Source organism: Nerophis ophidion, linkage group LG16 (assembly GCF_033978795.1).
Source record: "Nerophis ophidion isolate RoL-2023_Sa linkage group LG16, RoL_Noph_v1.0, whole genome shotgun sequence".
In the NCBI taxonomy this organism is placed as follows: Eukaryota; Metazoa; Chordata; class Actinopteri; order Syngnathiformes; family Syngnathidae; genus Nerophis; species Nerophis ophidion.
The window spans coordinates 3,586,138-3,604,208 of record NC_084626.1 but is presented as its reverse complement, the minus strand read 5'-3'; the positions used below and the strand labels follow the sequence as shown (position 1 = coordinate 3,604,208).

Below are 18,071 nucleotides of genomic sequence, written 5' to 3'. Positions count from 1 at the left end.
GTACTTTAATTGTTTCCAAACAGCGTTTGTAACGCGGCAGTAAAACGGCCGGTCAAACAAAACAGAAGTCGTCCTTATGGGTCCACGAGCTGCGCAAGCTAGCTCTCCAATCGGCGAAACAGACTTAATAACTCCACGGTGACGTTTTTGGGGTGAATTTGCTGAGGAATTTTACGAAACCGAAACAATACGAAAATAATGCCATTTTAAGTTAATAATACTAACACTGGTAGACGTGTTAGCTAATGCTGATGATGCTAGTTTCATTACATCACGGTAGCACGTACAAAACAATCCCACAGACATCACACATGGGGCGGTTTAGTAAGTAAGAATTGTTGAATACATTTGCATAGAATCGTCATCATGGGGTATTGTTTGCAGAATTTTGAGGAGAACAATGAATTTAGTCAATTTTGGGATGAGGCTGTGACAAAACAGAATGTGGAGAAAGTGCTGTAGTATTGCAAAAAATGGAGCCGCTGTGTGGTCGGTGAGGTGAGGACTGTGCTGCCAGCGATTAAGCGTGTTTGTTTGTTTGTTTGTTTGTGTGTTTGTTTGTGCTACCCTTCGGAAGATGGTTGTAAATTACATATGTTATACCGTGTGTGTGTGTGTGTGTGTGTGTGTGTAAATCCTCCGGTACGTTGCCCTCTTTTCCATGACTTTGAATATGCAAATGAGATATGCAAATACGGGGGAGAAGGGAGGAGCTTTGCGTGTGAGAATTCCCGTCCAACTTTGTGTACAGGTGATACAGTATTTCTCCCCGTACGAACCACTTATATTCAGTCACTTTGCATACAGCTTGTCATCGTTAGTGCCCTGGCTGAGCTGGAGCCTATCCCAGCCTCCTTTCAGGCAGGAGGTAGTGAAGGCCTCGGTAGACCTGGGTGGACAGTCAATGGTTCGATATTCACACTGATGGGATTATCAATGTGTGTTTGTTTTCGTCCTCTCCGGCTTTCAAGGAGAGGGTGCAAGAGGGTTCGCTCGTTGCATCGCTCTCAGCGCCCGCACGCGTTTATTCGATGGCAGAGATGAACGCACGCAGTCGACCCTCGTGTTTGTCTCTGTTGGCGTAGGCGGGACCGCGGGCTTACACAGATCCTCCTCGCCAGTAGCTCGCAATATAACACCAATTAGGCGGGAAAGATAAGAGGACATTAATGCAGTCTAACAAGCCAGCGTGGCACATATGCAAAAGAAAACAGCCGTGGAGAGAACTATACGTCCAGGTGGTCCGTATTTATTGAAGTCGGTTTTTTTGTTACCTAAGATTGGGAGCCTATTTTTGTTTTTATCTTTGTTTTACTCTTTTAGGGTAATATAAAGGTTGTAATCTTCCAATTAGAATGGTAAATAAAAATTGATACTTATAATAATAAGTATGTTGTAATTATTAATAATAATAATTAGCTTTATGATTACCAAAAATTATGTATTATCGTCAGTATAATAACTAATAATAATATATAACATGATAATAATTATGTTATAATTATTCATAATAAAGATGGTTATATTTAATATGAAAATAATAATGATTATTAATATATTTAATATTAAACATACTAATAAATAATAATAATTATTATTTTATAATTATTAATAATAGTGATTATCTTTATTATTACCAATAATAATATATTATTGTATAATTATATTTAATATTAAACATGAACATAAATTATTATATTATAATTATTAATAATAATAATTATCTTTATTATTACCAATAATATTGTATTATTATTATTACTATTATTATTTTTATAATAATTTAAATTATTAATAATAGAGATTATTATATTTAATATGAATAATAATCCAATCCACTTTATTTGTGTAGCACATTTAAAAAACATAAATGTTTCCAAAGTTCTGCACAACAATATTAAAAACAATATTCAAATATCCTTCGCTCCACCAATGACTGAATAAAAAATAAAACCAATATAAAATAATATAATAATAAATAGGATTTAACACAATATTAAAGGGTAAAACTAATTAAAACAATTAAACAATAAAACAATATACAATAGATATATAAAATAATTATTATTATTATTATTATTTTTATTATCTTTATTATTGAACATAATAATACATAATAATTATAATTATATAATCATTCTTAATGATTATTGTTATATTTAGTATGAATAATGGGAATAATTATAATTACATTATTAATACTTCTATTATATTTTATTAAAATGGATAATTATCATCATATTGTAATACTTATTATTGTCTTTTTTATTCATAGTAATCATTGTAATAATAATCATAGTACTTATGATAATAATAATATTACGTATAATTAATTCCTTGGTTCTCAAAATTTTTTCTGAAAAATACCGCCTACGGAAAACCCCTGCTTCTCCAAGTACCACCGTAATGAGCAACATTAAACTACAGTAGCGTAGAAGGCCCAAGTATTCATTAAAAACAAGGCAGGGGTTTTATTTAACAAATAAATGTAATACTTTTTGGCTACTGTAACATTACATACAGTTTGAATATAGGAAAATAAAGCACTAGTTAAGTGATTGTTATGGGCACAGATGGAGCCTGTGTACACATTATGAAAATCACCAGACGAGTCCACTGGTTTTTGAAAAATGTATGAGAAAAAGTGTACGGAGCAACATTTTGATGTGACCTTTTCACTGTTGTGAGTGACTTTGGTCCCGGAATCTACTGCACTGCACTGGCTACTTATTGCAGAAACTGCCGCAAATATGTCAAACATTCGAACAAACAGCTTTGAACAGGAGAAGGGGCGTGTGTAAACGTGTTTATGTACTCTTGCTATATCACACACACGCACACACACACACACACTGGTTATCATTTGGAATGGGGACCACGTTTTTGGTCAGAACTTGTGGGGACCACGTTTTTGATCAGGACTTGTGGGGACCACCCTTTCTACAGGTTGTGGAGGCATAAAGAAATGTAGGTAAAATGGCCACTGCCCAGTTAGTTCATACACATCTTTAAATCTCTGGATTGATGTTATGGGGACCAGGTGGACATGATTAACTATACACGGAAGAAGCGTGAGCAGAGCAGCGAGTGCAGTACCAGCTACAACCCGATGAGAGGGCTGCTGTGCAAATGTCTCACACTCAAACTAACCAGTAAATATGTTTTTGGGTCAAAGCTTAAGAAACACTTAGGCATCTTCGGAATGGATCTGACTATCATTTAAAAAGGTTTCCCTTCAGGGGACCTGTTTTTTTTTGGGGTCCCCATACCGTCGGAAGTCCCCTAAAGGTGACTGTGTAAACAGAGCGATGTCCCCATTAAGTAAGCATTGCCAGAACACACACACAAACGCACACACACACACACACACACACACACACACTAGGTGTCGTTGGAGTCACTTTAATGGTGTATTCAAACAAACAAGGCAAGGAATATTCCGGGCTACATTTAAAGCGACCTCTCTTGTCTGTTCTCATCAAAGTGAGAACGTCACCACTTGCTCATGTCAGCCATAGAAATGCGTGTGTGTGTGTGTGTGTGTGTGTGTGTGTGCTGGCAATTCAGACTTAATGGGGACATCGCTCTGTTTACACAGTCACCTTTAGGGGACTTCTGACGGTATGGGGACCCAAAAAAAAACAGGTCTCCGAAAGGGAAACCTTTTTAAAAGATAGTCAGATCCATTCTGAAGATGCCTAAGTGATTTTTAAGCTTCTATGTGTACAACCGCATTACGGCCTACAAAAGGAGATTGAAGGTAAAATAGTTGATTAAGAGATAATCAGCAAGACTGGTTAAATAGAATAGTTTTTTTATTTTCTTAATATTCAATGTTGTTAAAAATAAAAAAGTAAAAATAAAAGTTCAAATGAGTTTTTATTTTATTTCTGTGGTTTAAGGTAAGATAAGATAATCATTTATTGATCCCACTACAGGGAAATTTGGGTTACTTTGTTTACGTGTTTCAAATAACGGTAAAAGGGAAAATTAATTGTTAAAACTAATACATTTTTCCAAAAACAAAATCTGGTTTAGTGTTCCTTAGGATTTGTCATGACGGGGACTATGGAGCGGTTTGTTTTCCCAGGGTGCAAAGCGACTGGACTGGACAAGGCGTGTAGGTAAAGACATGATTTAATTAATTTATCAAAAGAACAAACCAAAGGCGGAGACACAAACTTAGCTAGGAACAAAAACGTAAACACGTAGCCTGAACTATGGACGTAATCAAAACACTTACTGTGTCGTGAAAAAGTCAAAAAACAACAGAGCAATGGCATGAGCACTATGGCATGGACCGTGAAATCATTCGTGTATCAAGTGTATATCAAGGGTGATGTCGCCAGGCCGACTACCTGGCAACTATGGCTTGAATTATAGTGATGTAATTATTGACAGCTGCGTGAGTCCAAACAAAACAGGTGCGTCAGTCGTGAACACATAACAGGCGAAATAATGGTCGTCATGGTGAAAAAACAAGGGAGCGTAAACAGCTACTAAGAGTCCAAAAAAACAAGAGAACAGAACCAAACATAACATGAACACAAAGACATGACAGGATGACATTTTCATACAGCATGATTATAAAACATTATTACCTTAAAGCAGGGGTCACCAACGCAGTTCCCGCGGGCACCAGGTAGCCCGTAAGGACCAGATGAGTCGCCTGCTGGCTTGTTCTAAAAATAGCTCAAATAGCAGCACTTACCAGTGAGCTGCCGATATTTTTTAAATTTTATTTATTTACTAGCAAGCTGGTCTCGCTTTGCTTGACCTTTTTAGTTCTAAGAGAGACAAAACTCAAATAGAATTTGAAAATCCAAAAACATTTTAAAGACTTGGTCTTCACTTGTTTGAATACATTTTTTTTAATTATTTTTTTTACTTTGCTTCTTAAAACTTTCAGAAAGACAATGTTAGAGAAAAAATACAACCTTAAAAATGATTTTAGGATTTTTAAACACATATACCTTTTTACCTTTTAAATTCCTTCCTCTTCTTTCCTGAAAACTTAAATCAATGTTCAAGTAAATTTATTTTTTTATTGTAAAGAATAATAAATACATTTTAATTAAATTCTTTATTTTAACTTCTTTTTTTTTCGACGAAGAATATTTGTGAAATATTTCTTCAAACTTATTATGATTAAAATTCAAAAAATATATTCTCGCAAATCTAGAAAATCTTTAGATTTAAATGTAAATTTTATTTCAAAGTCTTTTGAATTTCTTTTAAAAAATTTTGTCCTGGAAAATTTAGAAGAAATAATGATTTGTCTTTATTAGAAATACAGCTTGGTCCAATTTGTTATATATTCTAACAAAATGCAGTCATCAAAATTCTAAAATTAATCTTAATAAGGAAAAATTACTAATGATGTTCCATAAATTCTTTTTTGTTAAATTTTTTCAAAAAGATTCGAATTAGCTGAGTTTTTCTTTTCTTTTCTGCGGTTGAATTTTGAATTTTGAAGAGTCGGAATTGAAAATAAACTACTGTATTTTTCGGACTACAAGTCGCAGTCTTCTCCACAGACCCAAACCAAAAAAGGAAATATATATATATATATATATATATATATATATATATATATATATTTTTTTTTTTTTTTTTTTACTTATTTTATTTATTTATTTATTTTTCATATTTTGGCCAAGTCTCACCCCCGCCCAAACTACAAAAAAAAAAAACCGCGACGGTATGTTTCAAAATTAAATTTTCTTTTTTTTCATGTTTTTTCCTCTTTTGAACCGTTCATTTAAGTGTTTTTTTTCATCATTTATTCTCTACAAAAAACCTTCCGTAAAAGGAAAAAAAATGTACGACGGAATGACAGACAGAAATACTTATATATATATATATATATATATATATATATATATACACAGTATAGATTTATTAAAGGTAAATTGCAAAAATTGGCTATTTCTGGCTATTTTTTTTAAGTGTGTATCAAACTGGTAGCCCTTCGCATTAATCAGTACCCAAGAAGTAGTTCAAGGTTTCAAAAAGGTTGGTGATGCCTGCCTTAAAATATGATTAACATTCAGAATTTTCCATCCTTCTATATATGGTAGCTGGAGTAGCACACAACCTCATTACTGCTAAATAGCAGAAGATGCAGGATTTGCTTTAACATTTAAGTGGTAAACTTCCTATAAGAGTACAGCTGTAGTGCTGTATTCTGAGGATCATGTTATATTTAATTTGAACTTTTTTTTTTTTTAATGGTCCTCAGTAGTCTTGTACAAATGTTTGTGAATTGTGCAAAAATATTTTAACTTGTTCCCCGTGAGTCATACTAAGTCTTTTTCTCCACGGTCCCCAGTAAGTATGATCAGCACATTACTTCATCAATCCAGAGATTTAAAGGGGAACATTATCACCAGACCCATGCAAGCGTCAATATATACCTTGATGGTGCAGAAAAAAAGACCATATATTTTTTTAACCGAATTCCGAACTCTAAATGGGTGAATTTTGGCGAATTAAACGCCTTTCTGTTTATGGCTCTTTTGCCAATGACGTCAGAACGTGACGTCACCGAGTTAATACAGCCGCCATTTTCATTTTCAACACATTGCAAACACCGGGTCTCAGCTCTGTTATTTTCCGTTTTTTCGACTATTTTTTGGAATCTTGGAGACATCATGCCTCGTCGGTGTGTTGTCGGAGGGTGTAACAACACTAACAGGGAGGGATTCAAGTTGCACCACTGGCCCGAAGATGCGAAAGTGGCAAGAAATCTGCCGCCAGACCCCCATTGAATGTGCCGGAGTGTCTGCACATTTTACCGGCGATGACAGACATGGCACAGAGATGTATGGATAACCTGCAGTTGCATTTGCAACGATAAAGTCAACAAAATCACAAAGGTGAGTTTTGTTGATGTTGACTTATGTGCTAATCAGACATGTTTGGTCACGGCGTGACTGCCAGCTAACCGATGCTAACTTGCTACGCTAATTGATGCTAACATGCTATTTACTGGCGGTGCTAAAGCAGACATGGCACAGAGATGTATGGATAACCTGCAGATGCATTTGCAACTTTATTACGTTTCCTTCCACTCACATTTAATGTAAAACAAACACTTACCAATCGACGGATTTAAGTTGCTCCAGTGTCACAAGATGCGAAAGTCCTGATCGTTTGGTCCGCACATTTTACCGGCGATGCTAACGCAGCTATTCGGCCATGCTATGGCTATGAATAGGGTCAATAGCTATTTGCTCAATAGCTTTAGTTTATTCTTCAATACTTTCATACTCCAGCCATTCGTTTCAATACATGTGTAATCTGTTGAATCGCTTAAGCCGCTGAAATCCGAGTCTGAATCCGAGCTAATGTCGCTATATCTTGCTGTGCTATTCGCCATTGTTTGTTTACATTGGCAGCACTGTGTGACGTCACAGGAAAATGGATAGTCGCATCGCAGATAGCGAATAAAAGGCACTTTAAAGATTTTTTTAGGGATATTCTGGGACCTGTAAAATTTTGAAAAAAACTTCAAAAAATACAACAAGCCATTGGGAACTGACTTATATTGTTTTTAACCCTTTTGAAATTGTGATAATGTTCCCCTTTAGAGACGTGTATGAGCTAACTGGACAGTGGCCATTTTACCCCAAAAATTGTATGCCTCCACAACCTGGTCCCCACAAGTCATGAACAAAAACTTGGTCCCCATTCCAAATTATAACCAGTATGTGTGTGTGTGTGTGTCAATAATTGTACACGTTAAAAGCCATCGACAGTCCCCCTCTAAAATCATGGTTGCTGATTATCCAAAATATTGACGAGCCCATAGAGGTCCAATCAGACAACGTCACCATTGGGGATGGCGTGTGGCGAGGATCACACCAACCATCGTCGTCACTCTCACTCCGTGCAGGAAGGCGCGGCCCGTGATGCATTCACAGGCTCACAACAAACGCAGGAATTCCTGCAAGGTTCTTTTGGCTTGCCAGTTGGACTCGGGAGGAGCTTTAGATGCATATCAGGTCCTTCATATTCCTCGCATGCTTTTGTCAGCCCTTGATTGTTGTGTTGGCGCTCTGACGCCGGCACTCCACATTCAAGTCCTGATAGATGTGGTGATTGTTGTTGGCTGAGACCAAAATTTTGTGTTACTACCTTAACACGTCCAACTTGACAACTGGACCTTTGGAGTTGTGTGTTGACCAAACATTTTCTGTGCTTACGCATGCATCATTTAATTAATGGCATTATTCCAAACAAGCTATTAGCAAAAAGGCAAATTAGATTATTTTCCAAGCTCTTTAAGCCACACCCACCAAATCTTAGAAGAGATAAATGTTACGCACCTTGATTGTGTCAGGCTTGCCCCTGACAGTTTGTTTGTGTTTTAGTTTTTCCTGTGTGTGTGTAGTATTTCCTGTCTTTAGTTCCTGTCAGCGCTTTTATTTTGTCTGTTTCCTGTCTTTCTCCCTGAGTGCTGTGTCCCCTCAGCTGCGGCTGATCGGCACCTGGCCACACCTGGTGTCAATCAGCCCGCTCCTATTTAGGCCTGTCATCCCATCCAGTCAGTGCTGGATTATTGTCGATGTCACTTCCATATTGTCGCTCCTCTCGTGTCGTTTCGTGTCGTGTCATTGCAGCGTAGCGGTAAGCTATATTTCGGTATCAGTTTGTAGCCTGCTGTCTTTTGTTCCTTGCGCTCTTATTTTGTCTGTTTCCTGTGTCCCCTCAGCTGCGGCTGATCGGCACCTGGCCACACCTGGTGTCAATCAGCCCGCTCCTATTTAGGCCTGTCATCCCATCCAGTCAGTGCTGGATTATTGTCGATGTCACTTCCGTATTGTCGCTCCTCTCGTGTCGTTTTGTGTCGTGTCATTGCAGCGTAGCGGTAAGCTATATTTCGTATCAGTTCGTAGCTTACTGTCTTTTGTTCCCTGCGCTCTTATTTTGTCTATTTCCTGTCTTTCTCCCTGAGTGCTGTGTCCCTTCAGCTGCGGCTGATCGGCACTTTGCCACACCTGGTGTCAATCAGCCCGCTCCTATTTAAACCTGTCATCCCATCCAGTCAGTGCTGGATTATTGTCGATGTCACTTCCGTATTGTCGCTCCTGTCGTGTCGTTTCGTGTCGTGTCATTGCAGCGTAGCGGGAAAATATATTTCGGTATCAGTTTGTAGCTTACTGTCTTTTGTTCACTGCGCTCTTATTTTGGCTGTTTCCTGTCTTTCTCCTTGAGTGCTGTGTCCCCTCAGCTGCGGCTGATCGGCACCTGGCCACACCTGGTGTCAATCAGCCCGCTCATATTTAAACCTGTCATCCCATCCAGTCAGTGCTGGATTATTGTCGATGTCACTTCCGTATGGTCGCTCCTGTCGTGTCATTGCAGCGTAGCAGTAAGCTATATTTCGTATCAGTTCGTAGCTTACTGTCTTTTGTTCCCTACGCTCTTATTTTGTCTGTTTCCTGTCTTTCTCCATGAGTGCTGTGTCCCTTCAGCTGCGGCTGATCGGCACCTTGCCACACCTGGTGTCAATCAGCCCGCTCCTATTTAGACCTGTCATCCCATCCAGTCAGTGCTGGATTATTGTCGATATCACTTCCGTATTGTCGCTCCTGTCGTGTCATTGCAGCGTAGCGGTAAGCTATATTTCGGTATCAGTTTGTAGTTTACTGTCTTTTGTTCCCTGCTTCCGTTTTGTTTTCATTCTACAAGTAACAACTTCTCTTTTCCTGCTTGCTACCCGCTAGCTTCCACGCTAGGCTCTTTTGTTTTTGCTAGCTTCCATGCTAAGCTCCATTTGTTTTCTAGCTCCCATGCTAGCTCTTTTAGTTTTGTTATCCGCCTCGTGCAAACTTTTTGTTGTACCCCTTTTGTTCTTGTTGGAGTATTTTTATTAAAAAATGTTTACCTGCAAAATGCCTGCCTCCTTCTCTGCATCTTGGGGTTCGACACAAACTAACTCTGACAGATTGTTTCTAAACTGTGTCTGTAACGCCGCAGTAAAACGGCCGATCAAACAAAACAGAAGTCACCGTCATGGAACTACTAACTGCCAAAGCTTGCTCTCTAATGAGCTAAACAGACTCAATATATAAGTCACACTGGACTATAAGCCGCAGATATATAAGTAAGATTTTTTTTAAATGTTTATTTACATACCTCATTGTGTCTGTAACACGGCAGTAAAACGGCAGATCAAACAAAATAGAAGTCATCGTCATGGACCCATTAGCGGCGGAACGTAGCTCTCTTAGCAGCTAAACAGACTCAATATATAGTCACACCGGACTATAAGCCGCAGATATGTATATACTGTTTTGGAGATGTTTAGTTACATACCTTAATTATTTCCAAACGGTGTCTGTAACACAGCAGTAAAACGGCGGATCAAACAAAACGGAAGTCATCGTCACGGACCCACGAGCTGCAAAAGCTATATCGCTAATTAGCTCAACAGACTCAATATATAAGTCGCACTGGACTACAATCCGCAGATACATATACTGGTAGAGAAGTTTTTGGAAATGTTTATTTACAAACCTTACTTGTTTCCAAACTGTGTCTGTTTAACACGGCAGTAAAACGGTGAATCAAACAAAACAGAAGTCATCGTCATGGACCCACAAGCTGCAAAAGCTAGCTCTTTAATCACCTAAACACACTCAATAACTTCACAGTGACGTTTTGGTGAAATTACTGAAGAGTTTCTAAGAGTGAAACAATACAAAAAGAATGTCGTTGTAAGTAAATAATACTAACACAGACACCCGTTAACATTTTGGCATTGTAGCTAATGCTAACAACACCAGCATCACTCCATTATTGATATCACGTACAAATATGCATGAAAACACTCACACAAAAGTTTTTTTAGGTAAGCATTGTTTTAGTTATATTGTAAAATTGCTTGAAGGGATGAATAATAATATACTTGAATTTACACTTTTCTAGCCTAAATTAAACATAGACATGTCTGCAACCTGAGGACAGAGCAGATATCCATCCCATCCATTTTCTACCGCTTATTCCCTTTTGGGGTCGCAGGGGGCGCTGGCGCCTATCTCAGCTACAATCGGGCGGAAGGCGGGGTACACCCTGGACAAGTCGCCAGCTCATCGCAGGGCCAACACAGATAGACAGACAACATTCACACTCACACTCACACACTAGGGCCAATTTAGTGTTGCCAATCAACCTATCCCCAGGTGCATGAGCAGATATATGTATATATATCTGCAAACATATATATATATATATATATATATATATATATATATATATAGACATATATATTATATATATATTATATATAGACATATATATTATATACATATTTATATATGTATACGTATATACATATATATATATATATGTACATATATATGTATGTATGTGTGTGTGTATATATGTATGTATTTATATGTATGTATATATGTATTTATATGTAAACATTTATTTGTAAATCGTGAGAGATTCCAGCTCACAACCGGAGGACTCTCTCTCTCTCTCTGTCTCTCTCTCTCGATCTCTCTCTCTCTCGCTCTCTCTTTCTTTCTATCTGTCTCTCTCATTTGCATATAAACACGCCCTTAATTCCCCATATAAGGGCACAATTCCGGCGGAGAAGCCGCACATCAAACACACGGAGAAAACACAAATTTGTATTATCCCGCGGGGGTAATACATAATGTCAAAACGTAAGTTTAAGAAAGGGGGGACTGCTGAGGTAGCCTAAAGCGTTCAAATAAATAACCGTCACTTGGGGCAAATAGGTCTACAGGGTGGTGAAATTCTCTCTCTCTCTCTCTCTCTCTCTCTCTCTTCCCCTTGGAAGTGATTTCTCTCTCACACATGAACCATGTTTGTTTGTTTATGTTTGAACACATGAACTTATGTTTGTCTTGTGAGAGATTCCAGCTCACGACCTGAGGACTATCCCCCCCCTCTCTCTCTCTCTCTCTCTCTGCCCCCTTTCCTCTCTACCCCCTCCCTCTCTCCCTCTGCCCCAGATAATGCATAGCACAAAAGAAGTATATAAATATATAATAAGATGGAAGGGATGCTTCCTCCTGTACTATAAATAACTCGCTCACACTGCGTGTTGCTAAGGCTGGTTCTCAGCAGCCGCTCTTTCCCTCATCCCTCACTCCGTCACTCACTCCCATCACTCCTGTCACCGGAGGCTCTCCTCCAGTGACAACCAGTCCTGTGAAGCGATGACTCGTTCGCCCTCTCGAACATTTCCCGCAGTGTTTTGGTTGCTAAGTGTTACACTGACTCCTCTAAAAAGATGGCGGACAGGAAGGTCGGGTGAGGATGAGGATGTCTTAGCCAAGCGTGGCAAGCGTGGCCCCTGCTCCACCTTCAAGTAGGCTTAGAGTTCTCCACGAGTGTGGAGGTCAAACGCTCTCCTAGGAGGCAGCACCACCTGCTGGCCGGTAGGAGTTGTTTCACCCTGATTGACACGCAGCTCGTGTGCTTTCCAGAAAAGCGAGGCCAGGGAGGAAGAAGATGGAGGAGCGAAGGACCTCCCTGAGGAAGACGTGCGCGCCAGGATAGACGAGTACAACTCCCGAGTGTCCGAGAATGGCATGACGCTGGTAAGTCGCTTTATGTCGCGCCTCATGCAACACTCTGCAATTGTTTTGGTTTTTCAACTATGACCCATATTATTCTTTATGAGAAATAATGCTAACTCAATGTTGGGTTATTCCCAACCAAACTATTGTGTTTATAACCCAAAACTTGGGGTATGCTAAATTAATGTTGGGTTATTCCCAACCAAACTATTGGGTTGAATTATTTAACCCAAAAATTGGGTTATTCAACTAAACTCATTGGGTTGAATTATTTAATCCAAAAATTGGGTTATTCAACTAAACTCATTGGGTTGAATTATTTAACCCAAACGTTGAGTTATGCTAACTCATTGTTGGGTTATTCCCAACCTAACTATTGGTTTGAATTATTTAACCCAAAAGTTGGGTTATTCAACCAAACTCATTGGGTAAAATTATTAAACCCAATCGTTGAGTTATGCTAACTCATTGTCGGGTTAGTCCCAACCAAACTATTGGGGTAAATTATTTAACCCAAAAATTGAGTTATGCTTACTCAATACTGGGTTATTCCCAACCAAAGTATTGGGTTGAATTATTTAACCCAAAACTTGAGTTATGCTAACTCATTGTTGGTTTATTCCCAACCATACTATTGAGGTGAATTATTTAACCCAAAAGTTGAGTTATGATAAATCAATCTTGGGTTATTTCCAACCTCACTATTTTGCTGAATTATTTCACCCAAAAGTTGAGTTATGCTAACTCACTGTTGGGTTATTCCCAACCAAACTATTGGGGTGAATTATTTAACCCAGAAGTTGGGTTGTTCAACTAAACTCATTGGGTTGAATTATTTAACCCAAACGTTGAGTTATGCTAACTCAATGTTGGGTTATCCCCAACCAAACTGTTGGGTTTACAACCCAAAAGTTGAGTTATGCTAACTCAATGTTGGGTTATTCCCAACCAAAGTATTGGGTTGAATTATTTCACCCAAAAGTTTAGTTATGCTAACTCATTGTTGGTTTATTCCCAACCATACTATTGAGGTGAATTATTTAACCCAAAAGTTATGATAACTCAATGTTGGGTTATTCCCAACCTCACTATTTTGCTGAATTATTTCACCCAAAAGTTGAGTTATGCTAACTCACTGTTGGGTTATTCCCAACCAAACTATTGGGGTGAATTATTTAACCCACAAATTGGGTTATTCAACTAAACTCATTGGGTTGAATTATTCAACCCAAACGTTGAGTTATGCTAACTCAATGTTGGGTTATTCCCAACCAAACTATTGGGTTGACAACCCAAAAGTTGAGTTATGCTAACTCAATGTTGGGTTATTCCCAACCAAAGTATTGGGTTGAATTATTTCACCCGAATTTGAGTTATGCTAACTAATTGTTGGTTTATTCCCAACCAAACTATTGGGGTGAATTATTTAACCCAAAATTTGAGTTATGATAACTCATTGTTGGGTTATTCCCAACCTCACTATTGTGCTGAATTATTTCACCCAAAAGTTGAGTTATGCAAACTCACTGTTGGGTTATTCCCAACCAAACTATTGGGGTGAATTATTTAACCCAAAAGTTGGGTTATTCAACTAAACTCATTGGGTTGAATCATTTAACCCGAACGTTGAGTTATGCTAACTCAATGTTGGGTTATTCCCAACCAAACTTCTGGGTTTGTACCCCAAAAGTTGAGTTATGCTAACTCAATGTTAGGTTATTCCCAACCCAACTAATGTGTTGAATTATTTAACCCCAAAGTTGGGTTATTCAACTAAACTCATTGGGTTGAATTATTTAACCCAAACATTGAGTTATACTAACTCATTGTTGGGTTATTCCCAACAAACTATTGGGGTGAATTATTTAACCCAAAAATTGAGTTATGCTAACTCAATATTGGGTTATTCCCAACCAAAATATTAGGTTGAATTATTTAACCCAAAAGTTGGGTTATTCAACTAAACTCATTGGGTTGAATCATTTAACCCAAACGTTGAGTTATGCTAACTCAATGTTGGGTTATTCCCAACCAAACTATTGGGTTTGTACCCCAAAAGTTGAGTTATGCTAACTCAATGTTGGGTTATTCCCAACCAAACTATTGGGTTTGTACCCCAAAAGTTGAGTTATGCTAACTCCATGTTAGGTTATTCCCAACCCAACTATTGTGTTGAATTATTTAACCCCAAAGTTGGGTTATTCAACTAAACTCATTGGGTTGAATTATTTAACCCAAACATTGAGTTATACTAACTCATTGTTGGGTTATTCCCAACAAACTATTGGGGTGAATTATTTAACCCAAAAATTGAGTTATGCTAACTCAATATTGGGTTATTCCCAACCAAAATATTAGGTTGAATTATTTCACCCAAAAGTTGAGTTATGCTTACTCATTGTTGGTTTATTCCCAACCATACTATTGAGGTGAATTATTTAACCCAAAAGTTATGATAACTCAATGTTGGGTTATTCCCAACCTCACTATTTTGCTGAATTATTTCACCCAAAAGTTGAATTATGCTAACTCACTGTTGGGTTATTCCCAACCAAACTATTGGGGTGAATTGTTTAACCCACAAATTGGGTTATTCAACTAAACTCATTGGGTTGAATTATTTAACCCAAACGTTGAGTTATGCTAACTCAATGTTGGGTTATTCCCAACCAAACTATTGGGTTGACAACCCAAAAGTTGAATTATGCTAACTCAATGTTGGGTTATTCCCAACCAAACTATTGGGTTTACAACCCAAAAGTGAGTTATGCTAACTCAATGTTGGGTTATTCCCAACTCAACTATTGTGTTAAATTATTTAACCCCAAAGTTGGGTTATTCAACTAAACTCATTGGGTGAATCATTTAACCCAAACGTTGAGTTATGCTAACTCAATGTTGGGTTATTCCCAACCAAACTATTGGGTTTACAACCCAACATTGAGTTATGCTAACTCAATGTTGGGTTATTCCCAACCCAACTATTGTGTTGAATTATTTAACCCCAAAGTTGGGTTATTCAACTAAACTCATTGGGTTGAATTATTTAACCCAAACGTTGAGTTATGCTAACTCAATATTGGGTTATTCCCAACCAAACTATTGGGTTTATAACCCAAAAGGTGAGTTACGCTAACTTAATATTGGGTTGTTCCCAACCCAACTATTGGGTTGCGCAATTTAACTCTTCTTGACCCAATATTTGGTTAAAAATGATACATTGTACTGCTGGTTTGCCCTATTCCTTCCCAACTTCTGATCAGAGTTGTTTTTATTCCATTAAAATATACCCAAAAGCCAGATATGAGTGACATTTTTAACAAGAATATGTATTTATTTGACAGAACAACAGAAACATCGTCCAGAAATCGGGTCACATTACTCACTGTCTTTGTGTGGGTGTCCCGCAGGCGTCTGACGGCTCCTACACGGGTTTCATCAAGGTCCACCTCAGGCTCAGTCGGCCGGTCACGGTTCCGGCCCTGGACGCCGGCAGCCCCGTGGGGGTTTCGGGAGGAGGCCCCGACGGAGCGCCTTCAGAGGGCCAAGACTGCGTCCAGGGCGAGGACCGGACGTCCTTCTACCTGCCGTGCGACTGCGTCAAGCAGCTGCACATCAGCTCCGCCACCACCACCGGGGAGGTCATCCAGGGCCTGCTGAAGAAGTTCATGGTGCTGGACAACCCTCGCAAGTTTGCTTTGTACCGCCAGACGCACCGCGACGCTCAGGGTGAGGGACGGAGGACCGGCGGAGCGCGGGAAGAGCAGGGATAACCCGTCTCCTGTTCCTCTCTCGTCAGATCTGTTCCAGAAGCTTCCTCTGTGCGAGCGTCCTCTTCTTCTGAGACTCCTGGCAGGACCCGACCCGCAGACGCTCAGCTTCGTCCTCAAGGAGAATGAAACTGGAGAAGTGGAGGTGAGGAGCCACCAAAACATCTATAAGAAACAGAGATAATGATAGTCTTTATACAAACCCCATTTCCATATGAGTTGGGAAATTGTGTTAGATGTAAATATAAACGGAATACAATGATTTGCATTCATTTTCAACTCCTATTCAGTTGAATATGCTACAAAGACAACATATTTGATGTTCAAACTGATAAACATTTTTTATTTTGAAAATAATCACTAACTTTAGAATTTGATGCCAGCAACACGTGACAAAGAAGTTGGGAAAGGTGGCAATAAATACTGATAAAGTTGAGGAATGCTCATCAAACACTTATTTGGAACATCCCACAGGTGTGCAGGCTAATTTGAGAACAGGTGGGTGCCATGATTGGGTATAAAAACAGCTTCCCAAAAAATGCTCAGTCTTTCACTAGAAAGGATGGGGCGAGGTACACCCCTATGTCCAAAACTGCGTGAGCAAATAGTCAAACAGTTTAAGAACAACGTTTCTCAAAGTGCATTTGCAAGAAATTTAGGGATTTCAACATCTATGGCCCATAATATCATCAAAAGGTTTCGAGAATCTGGAGAAATCACTCCACGGAAGCGGCATGGCCGGAAACCAACATTGAATGACCGTGACCTTCGATCCCTCAGACAGCACTCTATCAAAAACCGACATCAATCTCCAAATGATATCACCACATGGGCTCAGGAACACTTCAGAAAACCATTGTCACTAAATACAGTTGGTCGCTACATCTGTAAGTGCAAGTTAAAGCTCTACTATGCAAAGCGAAAGCCATTTATCAACAACATCCAGAAATGCCAGCGGCTTCTCTGGGCCCGAGATCATCTAAGATGGACTGATGCAAAGTGGAAAAGTGTTCTGTGGTCTGACGAATCCACATTTCAAATTGTTTTGGGAAATATTCAACATGGTGTTATCCGGACCAAAGGGGGAGCGAACCATCCAGACTGTTATCCACGCAAAGTTCGAAAGCCAGCATCTGTGATGGTATGGGGGTGCATTAGAGCCCAAAGCATGGGTAACTTACACATCTGTAGGGCACCATTAATGCTGAAAGGTACATACAGGTTTTGGAACAACATATGCTGCCATCTAAGCACTGTCTTTTTCATGGACGCCCCTGCTTATTTCAGCAAGACAATGCCAAGCCACATTCAGCACGTGTTACAACAGCATGGCTTTGTAAAAAAAGAGTGCGGGTACTTTCTTGGCCCGCCTGCATTCCAGACCTGTCTCCCATCGAAAATGTGTGGCGCATTAAGAAGCGTAAAATACGACAGTGGAGACCCCGGACTGTTGAACGACTGAAGCTCTACATAAAACAAGAATGGGAAGGAATTCCACTTTCAAAGCTTCAACAATTAGTTTCCTCAGTTCCCAAACGTTTATTGAGTGTTGTTAAAAGAAAAGGTGATGTAACACAGTGGTGAACATGCCCTTTCCCAACTACTTTGGCACATGTTGCAGCCATGAAATTCTAAGTTAATTATTATTTGCAAAAAGAAAATAAAAGTTTATGAGTTTGAACATCAAATATCTTGTCTTTTTAGTGCATTCAACTGAATATGGGTTGAAAATGATATG

The 18,071-nt window shown here is 38.8% G+C and overlaps 1 protein-coding gene across 4 annotated transcripts in view; it reads left to right on the top strand.

The window, feature by feature from the left end:
* rassf5 (Ras association domain family member 5) overlaps positions 1 to 18,071 on the top strand; it is a 110,143-nt gene that overhangs the window by 84,161 nt on the left and 7,911 nt on the right. For all 4 annotated transcript variants that reach the window (XM_061922597.1, XM_061922598.1, XM_061922601.1 and 1 more), the window contains 3 exons: positions 12,471 to 12,584; positions 15,974 to 16,292; positions 16,363 to 16,478. In XM_061922597.1, coding sequence (XP_061778581.1) covers positions 12,471 to 12,584; positions 15,974 to 16,292; positions 16,363 to 16,478 — 549 coding nt within the window. The remainder of the gene's footprint in view (positions 1 to 12,470; positions 12,585 to 15,973; positions 16,293 to 16,362; positions 16,479 to 18,071) is intronic.